Genomic DNA, 22430 nt, shown 5'->3' on the forward strand with positions numbered 1-22430 from the left:
AAAAAAAAAAAAAAAAAAAAAAAAAAAAAAAACCCCACAAAGAAAGAAAAAACCCCTAAAAACAAAACAAGAACAAAACTCAGCCGGGCGTGACGGCGCGCGTCAGTGATCCGAGCTACTTGGGAGGCTCGCTTTAGCCCGGGGGGCAGAGGTGAGCCGAGTACCATAACTGCCCTCCAGCCTAGGTGACAGAGTGAGACATCGTCTCAAAAATATAAACAAAAAAGTCACTCGTTAACAAAATACCCCTAAAACTCCCTTAAATATCCCGTAAGATTACAATACGCAGTACTACGGTTTAAGATTTATGTCTCTAAAAGGAATTTTAATGCAAGTCTAAAAATCCCTAGAACAAAAATAGTACGCATGGAAACACCGTATTTACGGTAACTAGCATAAATTTCCATAGCAATGAAAACGAATATTAGAGTGTTCCTCCTTTTCAACAGGATTTTACTTCCTTTTTAGCTATTAGACCTCCACCTTATTATACATAAATTGAAGCGTTGTGAAAATTTAAAGAGCTGCCTTCCACTGGCAGTCTAACCCTAGCCAAAACTCATGCCAATCGAAAACCAATTAATAAAAATAAACTCAACTTTCAAGTCACTGTTAAACACTGCAACTAATCAAACAACTACTGCATTTAAAAAATGACGTCGAGACAATGGGACTTACAAATGCAAACGGCGTTAACACTGCATTCAGATCATTTTTATTTACTTTTTACGAGCAACAGAAAAGCGAGAGCGCACTAACATTACCATAGGATCTTGGCACTGCGCCTAAGAGCAGAGTGAGGCCTCCAGGCAACACAAAGCGGAGGAAAACGCTCATCCCACTGATCCTTTTTTTTTTTTTTTCCTGTCCCCACCCACCACTCTGAGGTAAGCGAAGGGTCCCGGCAACCTTGCGGTCTTCGTGGAAGGGGGCGCTGCATCTGCCCTGAAGCTGCGCCTGCATACGGGGCAGAGACGCCAGCGGCCATGATGAAGCCGCCATGTTGCAACGGCCATTTTACAACGCAGTTCTCCCGCCCCGTGGCGCCAAACCCACCCCCATCTGCAGCTCCGAGTCTCCACCGAACGCGACCACCCCGGGGCTCCAGGGAGCACCTAACCGCCCCTCGCGGCTGCCCAAGCGGCCGGGCGCGCTGCAGGACAGCCAGAAACCACCGCCGCCCCTCCCCCCGCCGCCACATCACTTCCCCTAACCGCCGCCATGGCGCCTTGGTCGCCTCCCTACAATAGGCTGCTCTCTCCGCGCCCTCTTCCTCAGAACAATAACAAACACTTGACGAGGGTGTGCCACGCGCCAAACGCTCCCTCTCCCACTCTAACGCCTGCGTAGCACTCTCGCTTCACAAAGCGCTCACAATGACGCATCGGAATTGCCATCCGCAATGCGCTTTCCCCGCACAAAGCACTATCCGCCGCCTTCTCAGGGTGCACCCCGAGCCACCCCCGGCCCTCAAACCTCAACCACCTCGAGCCCGCCTCCATCTCCTGCGCCGTTAGGTGCCTTTTTCCCAAAGGCGCACACTCACCCTCCTGGAATTTAGGCTTCGGGTCCTGCTTCGGCGCCATTTATAAGTGATTCGCCGCCTCCTCCTTCTCCCACCACCCCCGACTACCGCCCCCTACTCTCTACCCCACCCAACTCCGCGTCAGACGCGCCGTCAGGCACTGCCAGCTCTACATCCTGGGCCGGATTTGCCAGCTCCCGCAGACCTCACAGCAGCGCGACCCGCGCAGCCGCTGCTCCAGCCAACGACAACCCGCCGCGCCCGCGCCCCTGCGCCCGCGCCGCCCCGGGGCACGCCGGGACTGGTAGTTTCTAGTTGGTGGAGGCGCAGCTGGGTGGGGGAGGGGCCGGCTACCCTACCCCACTCCTCCCCACCCCCCCGCCACTCCCCATCCCCCGGGCTGCTGCGGGTTGGTAAAGCGGGGATTTGATTACGTGGGAGGTTAAAGCAGAGCGGGCAATGGGGGAGAGTGGGGGCGGTGAACCACCAGCGATGAAAGAATGGGAAAAACCCAGTTGCGACGTCCTTTGGGCAAATAAGCCCCCATTGATGTTGAAGTAGCCGGAGAGAATAGGGCTGCCTTGGAAACCTATATTCAATAGCATTCCGCTAGTTTTTGCATAGAAAAGCTTTAGGATCAGCAATGTGGCCACAAGAGGATGGGAAGTGGGGTCCGCTTCTGGAAGCTTCGTTGTTTAGCAAGCCCACTGCCTAGTCTATTTGGTGGGATTGATAGCCATTTGTTGGCTCCCAGGTCTACCTCCTCTTCTCCAGTCCCGGCCTTGCGGAAATGAGGAAGATGACGTGGGAAACACTAGTCAGGCTTTGGCTTTTTGAGATAATGGAGCTCTGCTATCCGCAAAAGGCTAGTGTGAATATGCCAACCTCTGCATTCCGTACCTGCCCTGTTTGTACTTTTTTGTCATCTAATATTTTGAGCCATAATTGAATGTACACACACTAAACAAACGGATTTCTTCAATATTATATATTTTTCTTTTCTTTTCTTTCTTTCTTTTTTTTTTTTTTTTGAGATGGAGTCTCGCTCTCTCGCCCAGGCTGGAGTGCAGTGGCCTGATCTCGGCTCACTGCAGCCTTCGCCTCCCAGGTTCAAGCGATTCTCCTGTCTCAGCCTCCGGAGTAGCTAGGATTACAGGCACGTGCCACCACGCCCAGCTAATTTTTGTATTTTTAGTAGATACCGGGTTTCACCATGTTGTCAGGCTGATCTGGAACTCCTGACGTCGTGATCCGCGCGGCTTGGCCTCGGAAAGTGCTGGGATTACAGGAGCAAGCCACCGTGCCCAGCCTGCCTCCTTGGCTTTTCTAAGCCCTCCCCTGCCCGGGTTCCACACCCTACCATTTCCGGGCCCCTCTCCATTTTTCTGACTTCCATTTCTCCTTCAGTCTTTTTAACACAACCCCTTCTTCGACAACAGAAACCCACAAAAACCTTCGTTATTCCAGTTGAATATACACCATCTTGTCACGGCTGCTACTTGCAAGCTTGTCCAACCTGCCTTATTTTGCTGTTGTTTTGTTTTGTTTTGTTTAGGCTTTTAGCACCCTGAAGCCATGGTTTTTAGTTTCAGTCTCTAGTAATAAGTAGAAAAGAGGGATGAGGAAGGGGCTTTACTGGCCCAACCAGAAACAGAAACTAAGAACCCATGACTGTATTCCCTCCCTTGGACACCATTACTAAGCTGTAAAAAGGGACAAGGGCTTCTTTGAACCCCACCCCACCAAAACTGTCCTGTACACTTTTAAACTTTTTATTGAATATAAAATATACACATGCTTTATTATTATTATCATTATTATTTGAGACAGAGTCTCGCTCTGTTGCCAGGCTGAAGTGCAGTGGCACAATCTCAACTCACTGCAACCTCTGCCTCCTGGGTTCAAGCGATTCCCCTGCCTCAGCCTCCTGAGTAGCTGGGATTACAGGCGCATGCCACCACGCCTGGCTAATTTTTTGTATCTTAGTGGAGACAGGGTTTCACCATGTTGGCCAGGATGGTCTCGATCTCCTGACCTTGTGATTCTCCTGCCTCAGCCTCCCAAAGTGTTGGGATTACAGGCATGAGCCACTGCGCCTGGCCAATTTTTGTTGTTGTTGTTGTTGTTGTTTTGAGGCTACGTCTCACTCGTCACCCAGGCTGGAGTGTATTGGCACAATCTCAGCTCACTGCAGCCTCCATCTCCTAGATTCAAGCGATTCTTCTGCCTCAGCCTCCCAAGTAGCTGGGATTACAGGCACATACCAGTATGGCCGGCTAATTTTTGTATTTTTAGTAGGGACAGGGTTTCACCATTTTGGCCAGGCTGTTCTCGAACTCCTGACCTCAGGTGATCCACCTGCCTCAGTCTCTCAAAGTGCTGGGATTACAGACGTGAGCCACTGTGCCCGGCCTGCACATACTTTTTTAATCCAAAAGTTTAAAAATATAAAAATGAAAATAGTGGGCCAGGCGCAGTGGCTCACACCTGTAACCCCAGCACTTTGGGAGGCCAAGGCGGGCAGACCACGAGGTTAGGAGATCAAGACCATCCTGGCTAACATGGTGAAACCCCATCCCTACTAAAAATACAAAAAATTAGCTGGGCGTGGTGGCAGGCGCCTGTAGTCCCAGCTACTCCGGAGGCTGAGGCAGGAGAATGGCGTGAGCCAAGATCGCGCCACCACACTCCAGCCTGGGCGACAGAGCGCGACTCCGTCTCAAAAAAAAAAGAAAGAAAATAGGGAAAAGTCTCTTTCCCACCTCCACCCCTCATCTGCCCAGTTCCCCCTACAAAGTAACCACTGTTATGAGTTGTTTGGGAATCCATGAGGAGTTATTTTTATCCTAGAACCCTCTTTGTGTTATTTCTGCTTTTGTGTTGAAGTTAACTTATTTGCCTTTATGTGTTAATTACATAGGTAATATTCGAATATTTGGGTTCATGATGCAACAATTGAGAAATCTAAAATACAGGGCAAAACTTAAGGAACACGTTTATTTCTCCCCATTAACCTTCCCACCATTTGATGTGTGCATTTTTCTCTACCTTTTTTTTTGTGTGTGTGTGTGTGTGACAAGTCTCACTCTTGTCGCCCAGGCTGGAGTGCAATGGCGTGATCTCAGCTCATTGCAAGCTCCACCTCCTGGGTTCACACTATCCTCCTGCCTCAGCCTCCCAAGTAGTTGGGACTACAGGCGCCCGCCACCACGCCTGGCTAATTTTTTGTATTTTTAGTAGAGACGGGGTTTCACCATGTTAGCCAGGATGGTCTCGATCTCCTGACCTCGTGATCCGCCTGCCTCAACCTCCCAAAGTGCTGGGATTGCAGGCGTGAGCCACCGCGCCCGGCCTATGTATGTATGTATGCATGTATGTATGCATGTATGTATGTATGTATTTATTTATTTTCAACATAAATGGTCTGTACATCCTGTTCAATTTCTTTCTTTTTTAACATAATAACATGTCCTGGAGATTGTTCAAATTACATATAGGTCTATCTCACCCGTTTTTGTTTTTTTTTTTTTTGAAACAGGGTCTTGCTCTGTCTCCCAGGCTGGAGCACAGTGTCATGATCATGGCTTACTGCAGCTTGCAGCTCCCAGGTTCAAGTGATCCTCCTGCCTCAGGCTCCCCAGTAGCTGGGACTACAGATGGGCGTCACTACACCCAACTAATATTTTTATTTTTGCAGAGATATGCTCTCACTATGTTGACCAGGCTGGTTTCCAACTCCTGGACTCAAGTAATCCTTCCACTTCTGCCTCCCAAAGTGCTGGGATTACAAACATGAACACTTCACGTTTTCAATAGCTGTTGACATATCATAGTATAAATATTTCAAGATTTATCTCATCTTTGTGCACATTACTTTTTCTTTCTTTCTTTTTCAAGAGACAGGGTCTCACTATTCACCATGTTGTCCAGGGTAGCGTGTCAGTATAGCCAGGCTATAATACTAGGCTCAAGCAGTTCTCACGCCTCAGCTTCCAGAGTAGCTGGGACTACAGATGCATGCCACCATGCCTGCCTTCTGCACTTTGCTTTTATTTTTTTAGGATCTTAGAAGTAGAATTACTAGGTCAAAGAATGTGGGCATTTTAAATGGCCTTATGAGAGGTTTCATCGTTTGACATTTCAACTAGCAATTTAAGAAAAAAGACTTGTTTTTCCACATTCTTGACAAACACGGTATCATGGAGTCTCTGAAAACTGGTGTTTGTTTTTGTTTTGACATGGAGCCTCACTCGGTCACCCAGGCTGGAGCGTAATGGCATGATCTCGGCTCACTGCAAACTCCTGCTCCCCGGTTTAAGCGATTTTCGTATCTCAGCCTCCCGAGTAGGTAGGATTACAGGTGCACACTGCCATGCCCGGCTAATATTTTGCATTTTAGTAGAGACGGGGTTTCATCGTGTTGCCCAGGCTGGTCTCGAACTCCTGAGCTCAGGCAATCCACCCGCCTCGGCCTCCAAAAGTGCCAGGTTACAGGTGTGAGCCACTGCGCCCGGCATGAAAAGTGGCTTTAATATAACAGGAACTCGTGTTGTACAAAAGAAACCAGACATGAAAGAGTACATACTTTATCAATAGTGTTAGAAATTAGGGGCACTAGGAAACTACAGAACAGTGACAGAAATGTTCTGTATCTTAATCTGGTGTGGTTAGATGGTGTTACATGTTATACACATGTAAAAATCCATCAACCTGTACACTTACTAGTAATGCACTTTACGAAATCTACATTACACTTCAATAAAAAAATTTTTAAAGTCACTTTTTAAAGATTTAAGAATAATACATTTTAGCCAGGTTGTGGTGGCTCATGCCTGTAATCCCAGCACTTTGGGAGGCCAAGGTGGGTGAATCACAAGGTCAAGAGTTTGAGACCATCCTGGCCAACATGGTGAAACCCCGTCTCTACTAAAAATATAAAAATTAGCCAGGCGCGGTGGCACATGCTTGTAGTCCCAGCTACTCAGGAGACTGAGGCAGGAGAATCGTTTGAACCCTGGAGGCGGAGGTTGCAGTGAGCCGAGATTGTGCCACTGCACTCCAGCCTGGGTGACAGAGCAAGACTCCATCTCAGAAAAATTAAAAAAAAAAAAAAAAAAAAAAAACAAGAAGAAAAAGACATTTTATGTCACCTCCATTAAACAGCTGTGAACATTTCCCCATATATGCCTTATATTAACATATATTTATGTGGTGTGTGTATGTGTGTGTGTAAACACATAATGACCGTTCACACCTGGTTTCTTTAGTATGTACTTCCAAAATAAGCATTTTCTACATGCCACAATACCATATCACATCCAGCACAATAACATGCAGTCTGCTTTCAACTTGTTGCTGTTAGAAACCTATGTCAATGGGGAATAACAATTGTTTTCTAAAATTATGCAGTACTCCAAATTTCATCACTTGTTTGTGTCATCCTTTTTTCAAAACAAGATCCATTAAATGACAATGTATTACATTTGATTGTTACATCTCTCTCTTTTTTTTTTTTAGATGGAGCTTTGCTCTTGTTGCACATGCTGGAGTGCAATGGCACGATCTCAACTCACTGCAACCTCTACCTCCCAGGTTCAAGCTATTCTCCTGCCTCAGCCTCCTGAGTAGCTGAGATTACAGGCATGCACCACCACGCCTGGCTAATTTTTGTATTTTTTGTAGAGATGAGGGTTCTCCCTGTTGGTCAGGCTGGTCTCGAACTCCCGACCTCAGGTGATCTGCCTTCCTCAGCCTCCCAAAGTGCTGGGATTACAGGCGTGAGCCACTGCTCTCAGCTAAACACTCTCTCTCTCTTTTTTTTAATTATGCCCCAGAACTGAGCAATCTCTTGTTTTTTTGTTTGTTTGTTTTGTTTTGTTTGAGACAGAGTCTCAAATCTCGGCTAACTGTAAACTCTGCCTCCTGGGTTCAAGCCATTCTCCTGCCTCAGAGTAGCTGGGATTACAGACACACACCACCATGCCCAGCTAATTTTTGTGTTTTTAGTAGAGACAGGATTTCACCATGTTGGCCACGCTGGTCTTGAACTCCTGACCTCAAGTGATCCACCTTCCCCAGCCTCCCAAAGTGCTGGAATTACAGGCTTGAGCCACCACGCCTAGCCAAATAGCTTGTCTTTTTAAACCTAGAGCAGAAGGTCTTAAACTAGGAGTCCGTGGATACAATTGAAAGGGTCCATGAAGTTGGATGAGGCAAAAATTACATTTTAATTTTCACCAAATTCTAATTAAAATTTAGCATTTCCTAGGCAGGGTGCAGTGGGTCACGCCTGTAATCCCAGCACTTTGGGAAGTTGAGGCGGGCAGATCATGAGGTCAGGAGATGGAGACCATCTTGGCTAACACAGCGAAACTCCGTCTCTACGAAAAATACAAAAAATTAGCCGGGTGTGGTGGTGGGCGCCTGTAGTCCCAGCTACTCTGGAGGCTGAGGCAGGAGAATGCTGTGAACCCGGGAGGTGGAGGTTGCAGTGAGCTGAGATTGCGCCACTGCCACTGCACTCCAGCCTGGGCGACAAAGCGAGACTCCATCTCAAAATAAATAAATAAATAAAATAAAACTATTGTAGTTATTGGACCTGCTGCTAGATCTTGTTATTTAATGCATTAATAATGGAACATGTGTATTACCATATTGTTCTTTTAAATATTTTGGTAACTGTATTTCAATGTAGTTTTGTTAATAATCTTGTGGGGTTTTTTTTGTTTGGTTTTTTTTTTTTTTTTTGAGACGGAGTCTTGCTTTGTCGCCCAGGCTGGGGTGCAGTGGCCGGATCTCAGCTCACTGCAAGCTCCACCTCCCGGGTTTACGCCATTCTCCTGCCTCAGCCTCCTGAGTAGCTGGGACTACAGGCGCCCGCCACCTCGCCCGGCTAGTTTTTTGTATTTTTTAGTAGAGATGGGGTTTCACCGTGTTAGCCAGGATGGTCTCGATCTCCTGACCTCGTGATCCGCCCGTCTCGGCCTCCCAAAGTGCTGGGATTACAGGCTTGAGCCACCGCGCCCGGCCTGTTTTTTTTTTTAATTGCATTTAAGACGTTCTAAGAAGAGACGTTCTGGCTTCACCAGACGGTCAGTGGGGCTGGAGGGGAAGCCTTTGGCTCAAATACAGTCTGCCCCCCTACACATACCCTTTATTAGTAGTGGTATTAGTCTTTGTTTAGTATTAGTATTTGCTTTCTGAAGAGCCCAAGCCTTTGTTGAATGTCTGACATTCTGAATTCACCCGATTATTTACTCACAGTGTTACTTGTTACTTACATTTCCTATAAATGTAAAGTTAGGTCTAAAGGCTTGATTAGATCTAAGTTGAGTGTTTCGACAAGATTATTTTAAAGGTGACGCTGTGCAGTTCTCATAAAATTACATCAGTAGGCACATGATATCTGGTTGTCCCACTGTTAGTGATGCTAAGTGTGATCACTGGGCTACAGAGGTTAAGACAGTTTTGTTTTTGCATAATCTAATGGTATTTAAATTTATGGAAAAATGTAAACATATACAGTAGCAGAGGTGATAGTGTAATGAACTCTGTTGTGTGGGTCACTCGGCTTCTACAATTATTAACATGTGGCCAATCTTGTTTCATTGATATCTCTTCATTCCTCTCCCCCCAAAAATGCATATACCCAGATTCCAGAGATCGTGTCTATTTTATTCATAAACAATAGTATGTATCTCTAAATGACATTATTGCATTTAATTGCAAACAACTCCTTATCTTCAAGTACCCAGTCTGTGTTCAGATTCCCTGATTGTCTCATAGATGTTTCTTTATGACTGGTTCAAATCAAGATGAAAACAAAATCCACACATTTCATTTCATTAAGATATCTCTGTCTCTCTCTTTTTTTGCCATTTACTTGTTGAAGAAACTGGACTGCATTGAATTAGCAGACTGTCTTAAAGTGTTCATTTATAGATTAGTTGAACATAAAATCTTCAAATATGAGTTCCATGGGAGAATAAAATGTATTTGACGTGGTATATCTTTGCATTTTTTAGTACAAATAGCAATAAGTTACTACTCAACATAATGAATCATCAGCTAACAATAAGAAAAAATATCCATTAAGATTAAGCTTGTTAAAATGCTACTTCTGAAGGCTCAGTGATCCTAACTTCCTCCCTTGACCTTAATTTAGGACTGCATCAAAAAAAACCTATTGCTTCTCATAAAGACTTTTCGAGAATGAAGATGATGACAATTACTTAATATAAGGTATAATAAAAAAAAAGAAATTTAAAATCAAAGTTACCTCCCAACTGGAATACTGATTGTATTAGTTTCCCAGGACTGCCAAACAGAAATGTATTATTTCACAGTTCTAGAGGCTAGAAATCCCATATAAATGTGTTGGTAGGTTTGGTTCCTTCTGAGGACTGTGAGGAAGGATCTGTGCCACTCCTGTCCCCTAGCTTCTGGTGGTTTGCTGGCAATCTTTGGCGTTGCTTAGCTTGCAGGAGCATTTGGTGTTCCTTAGCTGGCAGAAGCATTACCTCAGTTTCTGCCTTTGTCTGCACATGGCTTTCTCCCAGGTTTCCAGATGTTGGTGTCTGGGTTTGTGTGTCTTTTTCCAAATTCCCCCCCCCTTTTTTTTTTTTAATAAAAATACCAGTTATAATGGATTAGGAGGCCACCTTACTCTGGTATGACCTCATCTTAACTAATTACATCTACAACAGAGCTTTTTCCAAATAAGATCTTATTCTGAGGCTCTGAGGGTTAGCACTTTAAATATAAATTTTGGGGGGGACACAAGTAACCCCACTCTTCTATTTTAAATTAATATATAACATTTTCATTGACCTTTCATCAATTTACCAATTTGGTTTTTTTCCCACCTGGTTTACTTCTCTGGAAAAAATCCGGGCCTGGCACAGTGGCTTATGCCTGTAATTCAGCACTTTGGAAGGCCGAAGCAGGTGGATCACGAGGTCAGAAGTTCGAGGCCATCCTGGCCAACATGATGAAACTCCCTCTCTACTAAAATACAAAAAGCTAGCCGGGTGTGGTGGTGCGAGCTGTAGTCCCAGCTACTTAGGAGGCTGAGGCAGGGGGATCGCTTGAACCCGGGAGGCAGAGGTTGCAGTGAGTGAGATCAGGCCACTGCACTACAGCCTGGCAACAGAGCCAGACTCTGTCTCAGAAAAAAAGTTAAAAAACAAAAATAAAAAATTCACCTCACCTCCCATCACCTAGCGATTAATTATGCATCTGTAATAATGGCGGTGTTTGGGTATCTTCATTTCTGATGCTGAAATTTGCTGAAATTTTTTTTTTTTTTTTTTTTTTGAGGCAGAGTCTCCCTGTCTCCCAGGCTGGAGTGCAGTGGCGCAATTTCGGCTCAGTGCAAGCTCGGCCTCCCAGGTTCACGCCATTCTCCTGCCTCAGCCTCCAGAGTAGCTGGTACTACAGGCGCCCGCCACCACATCCGGCTAATTTTTTTTGGTGTTTTTAGTAGAGACGGGGTTTCACCGTGTTAGCCAGGATAGTCTCCATCTCCTGACCTCGTGATTCGCCGGCCTCGGCCTCCGAAAGTGCTGGGATTACAGGCGTGAGCCACGGCGCCCGGCCAGATGCTGAAATTTTTTAATATCTTTCTTCCAAGGTCTGAAACTGTATTTTGAATTGATGAGATAACATATAGTAATTGTGGAGAACATTTGAGAATTGCTAGGAATGACTAAAAATATTTAGGTAGAGGAAAAAACTTGGAACTGTCAACATACAATAGTTTTGCTCAAAGAAAGTGAGCTTCTGGCCGGGCGCGGTGGCTCACGCCTGTAATCCTAGCACTTTGAGAGGCCAAGAGGGGTGGATCACAAAGTTAGGAGTTCAAGACCAGCCTAGCAAACATGGTGAAACCCCGTCTCTACTAAAATACAAAAATTAGCCTGGTGTGGTGGCCTGTGCCTGTAGTCCCCGCTGCTCAAGAGGCTGAGGCAGGAGAATCGCTTGAACCCGGGAGGTGGAGGTTGCAGTGAGCCGAGATCGACTCACTCCACTCCAGCGTGGGTCACAAGGCCAGACTTCGTCTCAAAAAAAGAAAAAAGAAAAAAAAAAAAAAAGAAAGAAAGAAGGGAAAAAGGGTATCTACATAGAAGCACTCAGGGAAAAAAAAGGATAAAAAAGTTCTAAGGCTCTGCTCACAATAACCACCATATTTGTTCATCACTAAAACAATCTTAACGGTGGTTTAAAAATATGCAGAATTGTTCTCCAAACTAATCTTCAATATCACATAATATTAAGTAAAAAATATTTCAAGCGTTTTAACAGAGATTACTTCGGCAATATTATGAACTCTACAATTTCGTGAATTTTAATGTCTTCTTATGCCCTAACCTTTGGCGTTCGGCTGCCCTTCAAGCAGGCCACTCAGCAACAAATACTTTTCTACGGCAGATAGCCTTTAACTGTATAATTTACAAGATGAAATTTTCTGGTTTCACTGTTCTTTTTTTTTTTTTTTTTTTTTGCGGACGGAGTCTTGCCCTGTCGCACAGGCTGGAGTGCAACGGCCCGATCTCGGCTCACTGCAACCTCCACCTCCTGGGTTCAAGCGATTCTCCTGCCACAGCCTCCTGAGCAGCTGAGACTACAGGCACTTGCCACCACGCCCAACTGATTTTTGTATTTTTAGTAGAGACGTTGCGGGGTGAGGGGACGGTGCGGGGTCGGGAGGACGGTGTGGGGGGTGGTCTCACCATATTGGCCAGGTTGGTCTCGAACTCCTGACCTCGTGATCCACCCTCCTCGGCCTCCCAAAGTGTTGGGATTACAGGCGTGAGTCATCGCGCCGGGCCCATTTTTCCTTTTTTAAGTTAGTTTAGTTTTAGTAGTTTTGTATGTATTGAATTATTTGAAAATAAGACCATCCAGGCTGAAGTCTGTTATTACCGTTGATGAGAACTGAAACTGGTGAAATTACTAACATTGATGGGACCTGAAAATGGCCAAATGAAAGCAAAATAAAGACCGCCCAACGTGGGGCTCGAACCCACGACCCTGGGATTAAGAGTCCCATGCTCTACCGACTGAGCTAGCCGGGCAGCCGCGAGAAAGCATTCTTTCTAGATCTTTTCAAAGGAATGTGATTGTTTTGATTTGCTCCAAGAAATTGCATTTCGTATTAAACGATCTTTCCATTTTATATACATATATATGTATTTTTTGCAAAGTTTTTCACGACTTTTAAAACTTGTGTTTCATGTCTGATTCTGTGCGCACAAACTTCTGTTGTTTAATAAAAATGTATAAATAGCCCTCTAGTGGTCAGCACCTTTCCGTTTCCTTAAAGGTAAGGCGGGCCAAGGAAGGCGATGCCGACTCCAGCCTGGAGAATAGGAGTGAGTGTGGGGGTGCTTCCAGTTCATCCGAAAGATTCCCGCCGGCAGAGCGCCCACCCCCTGCAGCGCGGGGACCGGAGATGTTCTCAGCACCCTCGTGGCCCACTGCAAAAGAAGGCTCGGGAGAAACTTCCTGCACACTCTCTGGAAACGATTGGAACTGAAAACCCAGCTACAGAGCTGCCTGGCCTCTTGAGATCGTGTGACTTAGAGATTTTCGGAATTCTTTTCTTTGGCATGACAGTGGTTCAACTAAGACATACCATGGTGTTCACACAAGAGATTGGAAAACTAAAGCAGTCTCAGCGAGTAATTGAAAATACCGTAGAGAGTTTGCTCACGCTCAAAACTAAAAACTGAAAACATTTATTCCATAGACTAATGGAACCTCAGTGTGGGAAGGGACCATTATTCCAAGCCTCTCCCTACTAAAACAAAAAAAATAAAGATTCATTCTGTTTTCCAGTAGAAACGATTTCACAGTAGCCAAACAGTCCCAGTTAATGAGGGAACCTACTTCGTAAGAAAAAAACAAAGGCCGAGCGCGGTGGCTCACGCCTGTAATCCCAGCACTTTGAGAGACCGAGGCGGGCGGATCGAGACCATCCGGGCCAACATGGTGAAACCACATCTCTTCTAAAAATACAACCGGGCATGGTGGCACGCACCTGTAATCCCAGCTACTTGGGAGGCTGAAACAGGAGAATCACTTGAACCCGGGAGGCGGAGGTTGTAGTGAGCTGAGATCGTGCCACTGCACTCCAGTCTGGTGACAGAGCAAGACTCTGTCTCAAAAAAAAAAAAAAAAGCAGGATCAGAAAAGCATACTTTGGCAAATTCACTTCTTATTATTATTATTGACATAGAGTCTTTGCTCTGTTGCCCAGGCTGGAGTGCAATGGGGCAATCTCGGCTCACTGCAACCTCCACCTCCAGGTTCAAGTGATCACTCATGTCTCAGCCTCCCGAGTAGCTGCGATTACAGGTGTGCACCACCACGCCAGGCTAATTTTTGTATTTGTAGTAGAGATGTAGTTTCACCATGTTGGCCAGACTGGCCTCAAACTCCTGACCTCAGGTGATCCACCCGCCTTGGCCTCCCAAAATGCTGGGATTACAGGAGTGAGCCACTGCACCCAGCAGTGGCAAATCCTTTTAAACAAGGGTTATCAATTGTGGCTAAACCATTATGTTAATTTTATATGTTAATAGTTGGTGGAGAACTGGATATTTACAGGGTCAAAGTAACACCACACAGGTTAGTAGATGCAAGGACAATCTCATTGTATGATGGTGGGTTCAGGTTGTTATTACGTTAATCCAGAAATTAATCTGAGTTTTGCTAGTGCTTTACTAATCCTCAACGAGATAGATAGTGTATCTTTAGCAGTGATACAACACAAAATCAATGGTAATTATTTATTCTAGTCAAAAAATGTTTTTGATTAATTAGTATCTAAATGTCAATAGGCCTTTAGATATTAATTCCAGTGTACAGGAAATACAAAGGATAGAGGAACAAGATGAATGACACCATAAGGAACCAATAACACAAAGTCAGAGGGTGGGAAATTCTCCAGGACAATTAACCTTCAACAAGTATATATATATTTTTTAACGACTTTTGCTAGTTTTTCTTTTTTTTTTTTTTTTCCTGAGACGGACTTTTGCTCTTGTGGCCCAGGCTAGAGTGCAGTTGTACAATCTCGGCTCACTGCAACCTCTGCCTCCCAGGTTCAAGTGATTCTCCTGCCTCAGCCTCTTGAGTAGCTGCGATTATAGGCGTGTGCCACCACACCCAGCTAATTTTTGTATTTTTAGTGGAGATAGGATTTCACCATGTTGGGCAGGGTTTCACCATGTTTGCCAGGCTGCTCTCGAACTCCTGACCTCAGGTGATCCAGCTGCCTTAGCCTCCGAAAGTACTGGGATTACATGTGTGAGCCATCAAACCTGGCCAACTTTTGCTAGATTAAAAGAGACAAAAGGGCCATAATAATCAGATGCAACAGGTGATCCTAGATTGGATACTGTTCTGGAAAAACTAGTTACAAAGAGATTTTGGAGTCAACTGGAGAAACTTGAATATAGTTTAAATATTGGATGAGATGAAAATTTACTGTAATGGAAAGTGGAGATGTTTCGCTGAAAAAAGCAAGTTACAGAATAAATGTAATCACTCATTTTGGTAAAAAGAAGGCCATTTACTAATATATTAATAGTTGTTATTTGGGTAGTGGGAATCTGAACATTTTACTTTTTAAATTTTTTGCTTGTCTTTGTTTTCAACTTTTCTAAAATGCATATGTATACTTCTGTAATATTAAAAGAGTTATTTCTTAAAAGTACATGAGAAAGAAGAAATAAAGTAAAGCAAAGATAAAACTTTAAAATGTGGCCAACAATTAGTCTTACTCTGTCACCCAGGCTGGAGTGCAGTGGTGTGATCTTGGCTCACTGCAGTCTCCGCCTCCCAGGTTCAAGCAATTCTCCTGTCTTAGCCTCCTGAGTAGCTGGGACTAGAGGCACCCGCCAGCATGCCCAGCTAACTTTTGTATGTTTTTAGTAGAGACGGAATTTCACCATATTGGCCAGGCTGGTCTCGAACTCCTGACCTTCTAATCCTTCCCCCTCAGCCTCCCAAAGTGCCGGGATTACAGGCATGAGCCACCAAGTCCAGTCTCTTTTTTTTTCCTTTTATTGTGGCAAAATATGCATTACATAAAATTTACCATCTTAACCATTTTTAAGTGCAAAGTTCAATGGCATTAGGTACATTCACATTATTATGTGACCATCACCACCATCCATCACTAGAACTGTTTCATCACCCCAAACTAAAACTCCATGCTTAGCAAACTGTAACTTTACACTGCCCTCTCCCCTCATCAGCTCCTGCAACCACCATTTTTTTTTTTTTTTTTTTTTTTGAGATGTACTGTTGCCCAAGCTGGAGGCCAGTGGCGCAATCTCGGCTCACTGCAAGCTCCGCCTCCCGGAATCATGCCATTCTCCTGCCCCAACCTCCCAAGTACCTGGGACTACAGGCACCTGCCACCACGCCCGACTAATTTTTTTTGCATTTTTAGTACAGACAGGGTTTCACTGTGTTAGCCAGGAAGGTCTCGATCTCCTGACCTCATGATCCGCCTCCCTCGGCCTCCCAAAGTGCTGGGATTACAGGCGTGAGCCACCGCGCCTGGCCGACGCCCTGCTAATTTTTGTATTTAACCACCATTCTACTGTCTCTATGAATTTGAGTATTCTAGGTACTTATATAAATGGACTCATATAATTTTTGTTTTTTTGTGTCAGGCTTATTTCACATAGTGTCTTCAAGGTCCATCCGTATGGTAGCATGTATCAGAGTTTCATTTCTTATGCTGAATAACATTCCCTTATATGTATATACCAGGGAATTTTTGTTTACCCATTCATCGGTTGATGAACATTTGGGTTGCTTCCACCTTTTGGCTATTGTGACTAATGTTGTTATGAACATTGGTATGGGGAATATCCGTTTGAGCTCGTGCTTTCAATTCTTTTGGGTATATACTCAGAAGTGGAATTGTTGAATCATGTAATTCTATTTATAATTTTTTGAGCGTTCCTCTGGAATTTTTTTTTTTTTTCGAGATGGAGTCTTGCTCTGCTACCCAGGCTGGAGTACAGTGGTGCGATCTTGGCTCACCGCAGCCTCCGCCTCCTGGGTTCAAGCAATTCTTCTGCCTCAGCCTCCTGAGTAGCTGGGATTACAGACACACACCACCATGCCTGGCTATTTCTTCTTCTTCTTCTTTTTTTTTTTTTTAGTAGAGTTGGGGTTTCACCATGTTGGCCAGGCTGGTCTCAAACTCCTGACCTCAAGCGATCTGCCTGCCTCAGCCTTCCAAAGTGCTGGGATTACAGGCGTGAGCCACCACGCCTGGCCTCTTTGGAATTTTAACCTTTATGAAAGTCACTTCCATAATGCAGGCCTCTGTTTCTTCATCTACAAATAAAAAGGCGGAGTAAGAGACAGAGGGAGGGCTAAGTAAGGGAGGGCTTTAGGAGATCTCTAAAGAGCCTCCCAGCCTTACAGCTCATGAATTGATGATCACTCAGAACCCTGGACAAAAGTGCTGGTCCCCTATTTAGAGCCTGTGTGAGTAAGTACAAGAAGAAAGGCTCTTCTTCCCGAAGAAAGGCTCTTGATTTTTACTTGGTGCTGGTTCTGGAGGGGCCTGGGGCTGGAGAACGGAGGATGGGTGGCCAAGGTTGCACAGGCTGGTGGCACTACGGGGCCCCTCTGCTTCTCCCCATCTCATCCCAGTATTTCTTTCCCCATCCCCTCACTTACTCAGTTTGCCTCTGTGTGTCAGAGAGAAGGGGGTGAAGCCAAGGTCTAGTCCAGCATGAAACAAAACACTTGAAATTTCAGCAAGGAAATTTCATCAGAAGGAACTGTACCATCTTCCAGTGTCACCATGGAGACGGCTGAGATGAGACTCACGAAAGCCCTTGGACTCCAGTCTCCTTCCCTTCTCCCCCTGTATATCAACTGCAGCTAAACCAGACTCCTCAGTGATTTGTGGAGACCTCTGTAGCCAGCACAATCATTCTGATATTTCCCTAAAACTCTGCAAAATTACCCACTGCTTCAGGATGAAGTCCAAAGTCCAAACTCCTTAACAAGGCCTACCACATCTTGCTTATGGTCTAGCTTCAGCTTACCTCTCGGGCCTAATTGATTGGCAACCCATACTGGATGTTCCAGCCATGCGGAGCTGCTGGAAAGGGCAAAGCCAGGCACTTTCTTTCTTTTCTTTTCTTTTTTTTGAGATGGAGTCATGCTTTGTTGTCCAGGCTGGAGTGCAATGGCACGATCTTGGCTCACTGCAACCACCTCCGCCTCCCAGCTTCATTCAATTCTCCCAGCCTTCCAAGTAGCTGGGATTACCGGCCTTCACCACCATGCCCGATTAATTTTTTTGTATTTTTAGTAGAGATGGGGTTTCACCATATTGGCCAGGCTGGTCTGGAACTCTTGACCTTGTGATCCGCCCGCCTCGGCCTCCCAAAGTGCTGGGATTACAGGCGTGAGACACTGCAACGGCCTTTTTTTTTTTTTTTTTTTTTAATTAATTAAAAAAATTTGTCCGGGAGCAGTGGCTCACGCCCGTAATCCCAGCACTCTGGGAGGCTGAGGCAGGCGGATCACGAGTCCAAGAGATCAAGACCGTCTTGGCCAACATGGTGAAACCCGGTCTCTACTAAAAATACAAAATTAGCTGGGCGTGTTGGTGCACCTCTGTAGTCCCAGCTACTCAGGAGGCTGAGGCAGCAGAATCGCTTGAACCCAGGAAGCGGAGGTTGCAGTGAGCGGAGATCACACCACTGCACTCCAGCCTGGCAACAGAGCGAGACTCCGTCTAAAAAAAAAAAAAATTTGGCTGGGCGCGGTTGCTCACATCTGTAATCTTAGCACTTTCGGAGGCCAACCAAGGTGGGTGGATCACTTGAGGTCAGGAGTTCGAGATCAGCCTGGCCAAAATGGAGAAACCTTGTCTCTACTAAAAATACAAAAATTAGCCGTGCGTGGTGGCACATGCCTGTAGTGCCAGCTACTTGGGAGGCTGAGGCACAAGAATTGCTTGAACCAGAGGTGGACGCTGCAGTGAGCCAAGATCGCACCACTGCATTCCAGCCTGGGTGACAGAGTGAGACTCTGTCTCCTCCTGCCAAAAAAAAAAAAAAAAAATTATAGAGAAGGGGTCTTGCTATGCTGCCCAGGCTGGTCTCAAACTCCTGGCCTCAAGCCATCCTCCCACCTCAGGTTCCCAAAGTGCTAGAATTACAGACATGAGCCACTGTGCCTGGCCAAGTCATGCACTTTCAAGCTTCCAGGATGCCAAGTGCACTCCTCCCTTACCTTGGAATACTTGCTCCCCACTCTCCTTTCTCAACTCTATCCTGGAAGACCTGTATCAGGAAGCACCTCCTCCAGGAAGGCCTTACAGCTTACCAGGAAGGCAAATGTGCTCTCTCGTACACCCACACTTGACTGTACTCCCTTTTGACTCAACATAGTCCCTCTGCCATGGCTAGTGCGGAGAGGAAGCACCCAGTGATACCACCTAGGTTCAAATCCTGACCAGGCCACTCATAAAACCACAGGACATTAAAAATTGCCTACCTACTTCTTAGGAGCATTTTTGCCTACCTACTTCTTAGGAGCATTGTGAGGACTGCGTGAATGAATATGTGTGGTACGTGCTGCCTGGCACATAGAACACTTGGCTTCCTCCTAGCAATCTGTGAACTCAGCTGAACTTGTGTTCTACCCTTAATGGGTGCCCTTTTTTTCTTTCTTTCTTTCTTTCATTTATTTATTTATTTTTATTTTAGTGTCAGTGTCTCACTCTATCACCCAGGTTGGAGTGCAGTAGCGCAATAATAGCTCACTGAAGCCTTGAACTCCTGGGTTCAAGAGATCCTTCCTCCTCAGCCCCCCTAGTAGCTGGAATTACAAAGTGACTGGGGCTACAGGCCCCCACCACCACACCTGGCTAATTCTTATTTTTTATTTACTTGTTTATTTCAATAGAGATGGGGTCTCCCTATGTTGTCCAAGCTGGTCTGGAACTCTTGGTCTCAAGAGATCCTTCTGCCTTGGTCTCCCAAAGTCCTGGGATTACAGGCATGAGCCACTGTGCCTCGGATGCCGGTTAAATTAGGAGCTTGGTGTCATGAGCTCTCCAGTTGTCTCATTTACATCGAGGAGATGGTATTGTAGATCACATAAGGTTGGATTGTAAGGGAGGGGGCAACCAAGGCAGATTCAGGGGCATTGTGGGGATGACAAGGGAGCAGCCTGAAAGTCAAGGAAAGGCCACACTGCTGCCAAGCTGCTAGCATGAAAAAGACAGATCATAACGAGTGTTGGAGAGATGGGGAGAAATTGGAACCTTCATACATTGTTGGTAGGAATGTTAAACGTTGCAGTTGGCAAATTGTATGGCAGTTCCTTAAAAGGTTATGCATAGAGTTACCATATGACCCAGCAACTCCACTCCTAGGTAGAGATTCAAGAGAAATGAAAACATGTCCACACTAAAACTTGTACACAAATGTTCATAGGAGCATTACTCAAAATTGCCAAAAAGTGAAAACAAACCATATGTCCATCAATTGATGAATAGAGACATAAAATCTTCTGTAATATTATATTCTATATAATGGAATGTTATTCAACCACAAAGTAAATGAAGTACTAATACATGCTACAGCATGGCTGAACCTTGAAAACATTCTACTCTGTGAAGAAAAGCCAATCACGAAAGACTACATATTGTATGATTCCATGTAGGAGGCAGATCCACAGAGACAGAAAGTAGATTAATGGTTGCCGGGGGCTGGGAGGAAGGATAAAGAAAATGGTATAAAATTAGATAATGATGATGATTGCACACATATATACACTAAAAACCATTGAATTGTACAATTTAACAGGGTGAACTTTGTGGTATGTAAATTATATCTTAATAAGCTGTTATTTTAAAAGGAAGGGAAAACATGACAAAACAAGATTATCAGGGTTTAGGTATTTTCTAAATATTTATTTAAGTTGCAAGATAAATGTTTTGCTGCATCTTGTCAGTGTGTTTAATGATAGAATAGACAACTCCATAAGGAGAAAAGGTCAAATGTCTGGAGTCAAAATGTCTCAAATGTCCTCTGGGAAGGTATGGCCTGGAGCAGTGGGGCCCCCTGCTGCCCCCCATGTGAGGCTCTGTTTCCAGCACCAAGTCCGCTGCTGATTTGCCCTGTGGTGCCAGGCAAGTCTCCATCCCACTGGAGTTCCAGGCTCTCCATTTACATAACAAGGAGACTGCTGCACAGGATCCTGCAGGCTGTCCCTCCTCTGGCATCCTGCACAACTTTGACCCTCCCTGAAGTCGGCGGGTGGAATTCTGTATGGGCCCCCATGCATTCCCACCCAGGCCCCAAATGGCATCCCTTCAGGTTGAAAGGACAGAAAGGAAATTGTGAGCCTTGTGAGCTCACAATGGTGCCATTGTGCCCAGCAGAGCCTCTTTGTTCTTTTCAGCCCTCTTTCAGATCAGTATCCAGTCCCCAGCTCTGGAAGGGGTGGGAAGCAGGGCTAGTGAATGCTACGGAATGAAGCCAAGAGGTTAGCAGGCACTTAATGAACATAGTAGCCATCTGTGGAGTCGCCACTCTGGGGAGGCCCTTCAAGTACTAAAAGGACCTCAGCAAGGCTAAATGACTTGTCCAATACCGCACAGCTAACTAGTGGCAGTGCTGGGCTTCACACACACTCCTGGACACCTTCAAAGCCTCCAGTTACCAATGCCACGGTCAACTTCCTTCTGTAACTCTTCTCATTTTGCATGTCCCAGAGACTTTCCTAAGACTTCATGTATGTTAACTCGTGTAAGTCTCATAACAATCCTGGAAGGAGGGAGTGTTGTCATCATCACAAGGATAAGGAAACTGAGGCACAGAGTGGTTAGGTAACTTGCTCAAGGTCACACAGCTAATAAATGGCAGAGCTTGAACTTGGATAAAGCTGTCAGGCTCCAAGGTCCACGCTCTTACCATTATGTACCAGACAGTTGAATGTGACCTTTCACTTTGATAGACTTATGAAGAATTTCTTGATTGGCTGAATAGAGATTCAAGTATAGTTGTAAGAGCTCTGGTGCCCAGGTCTGCCATTGACTGGATGAGTGAAGGGCCAGAGGTGCCTGTGAGACTGGTTTTTTTAAATGTCTGATCTAAAGGGGCAGCCACTGCTGGACGTGCAGGCCCAAGATCACTGGTTCTGCTGACTTGATTTAGAAAGGAACCGGTATCTGGATTTTAAGTGAAAATTTCCGAATTTTTTTTTTCTTTTGAGTTGGAGTTTCACTCTTGTTCCCCAGGCTGGAGTGCAATTGCGCGATCTCTGCCCACTGCAACCTCCGCCTCCTGGGTTCAAGCGATTCTCCTGCCTCAGCCTCCCAAGTAGCTGGGAGTACAAGCATGTACCACCACGCCCGGGGAATTTTGTATTTTTAGTAGAGATGGGGTTTCTTCATGTTGGTCAGGCTGGTCTTGAACTCCTAACCTTAGGTGATCCACCAGCCTCGGCCTCCCAAAGTGCTGGGATTACAGGCATGAGCCACCATGCCCGGCTAACTCCTGATTTTTAAATGTTGGCAACTAACTTTTTTTTGGGTGGGATGGGGGACAGGGTCTCACTCTTTTGCCCAGGCTAGAGTACAGTGGTGTGATCTCAGCTTACTGCAATCTCTGCCTCCCAGGTTCAAGCGATCCTCCCAATGTCAGCCTCCTGAGTAGTTGGGACTACAGGTGCGCACCACCACACCCAGCTAATTTTTCGTAATTTTTATAGAGACAGGGTTTCCCCATGTTGTCAAGGCTGATCTCGAACTCCTGGACTCAAGCGATCCACCTGCCAAGATCACACCACTGCACTCCAGCTTGGGTGACAAAGCGAGACCCTGTCTTAAAAAAAAAAAAAAAAA

At 45.4% G+C, this 22430-nt stretch overlaps 1 protein-coding gene and 1 non-coding gene across 6 annotated transcripts in view; both read right to left on the minus strand.

Annotated features, from left to right (window-relative positions):
* Nucleotides 1-22430, minus strand: part of MORF4L1 (mortality factor 4 like 1) — a 55517-nt gene that overhangs the window by 24929 nt on the left and 8158 nt on the right. The window contains exon 1 of one of the 5 annotated variants that reach the window (XM_011983725.1): nucleotides 1547-1828. The exons of 1 other annotated variant lie outside the window; for it this stretch is intronic. In XM_011983725.1, coding sequence (XP_011839115.1) covers nucleotides 1547-1586 — 40 coding nt within the window. In that variant the 5' untranslated portion in view covers nucleotides 1587-1828. Of the gene's footprint in view, nucleotides 1-1546; nucleotides 1829-22430 lie in introns of those variants that run through there. 3 more of the 5 variants (XM_011983727.1, XM_011983726.1, XM_011983723.1) reach the window with 3 other exon arrangements.
* Nucleotides 12528-12600, minus strand: TRNAK-CUU. The gene has a single exon. It is a non-coding gene; the product is annotated as a tRNA-Lys (tRNA).

The sequence above is a fragment of the Mandrillus leucophaeus genome, unplaced genomic scaffold (assembly GCF_000951045.1).
Source record: "Mandrillus leucophaeus isolate KB7577 unplaced genomic scaffold, Mleu.le_1.0 Scaffold254, whole genome shotgun sequence".
In the NCBI taxonomy this organism is placed as follows: Eukaryota; Metazoa; Chordata; class Mammalia; order Primates; family Cercopithecidae; genus Mandrillus; species Mandrillus leucophaeus.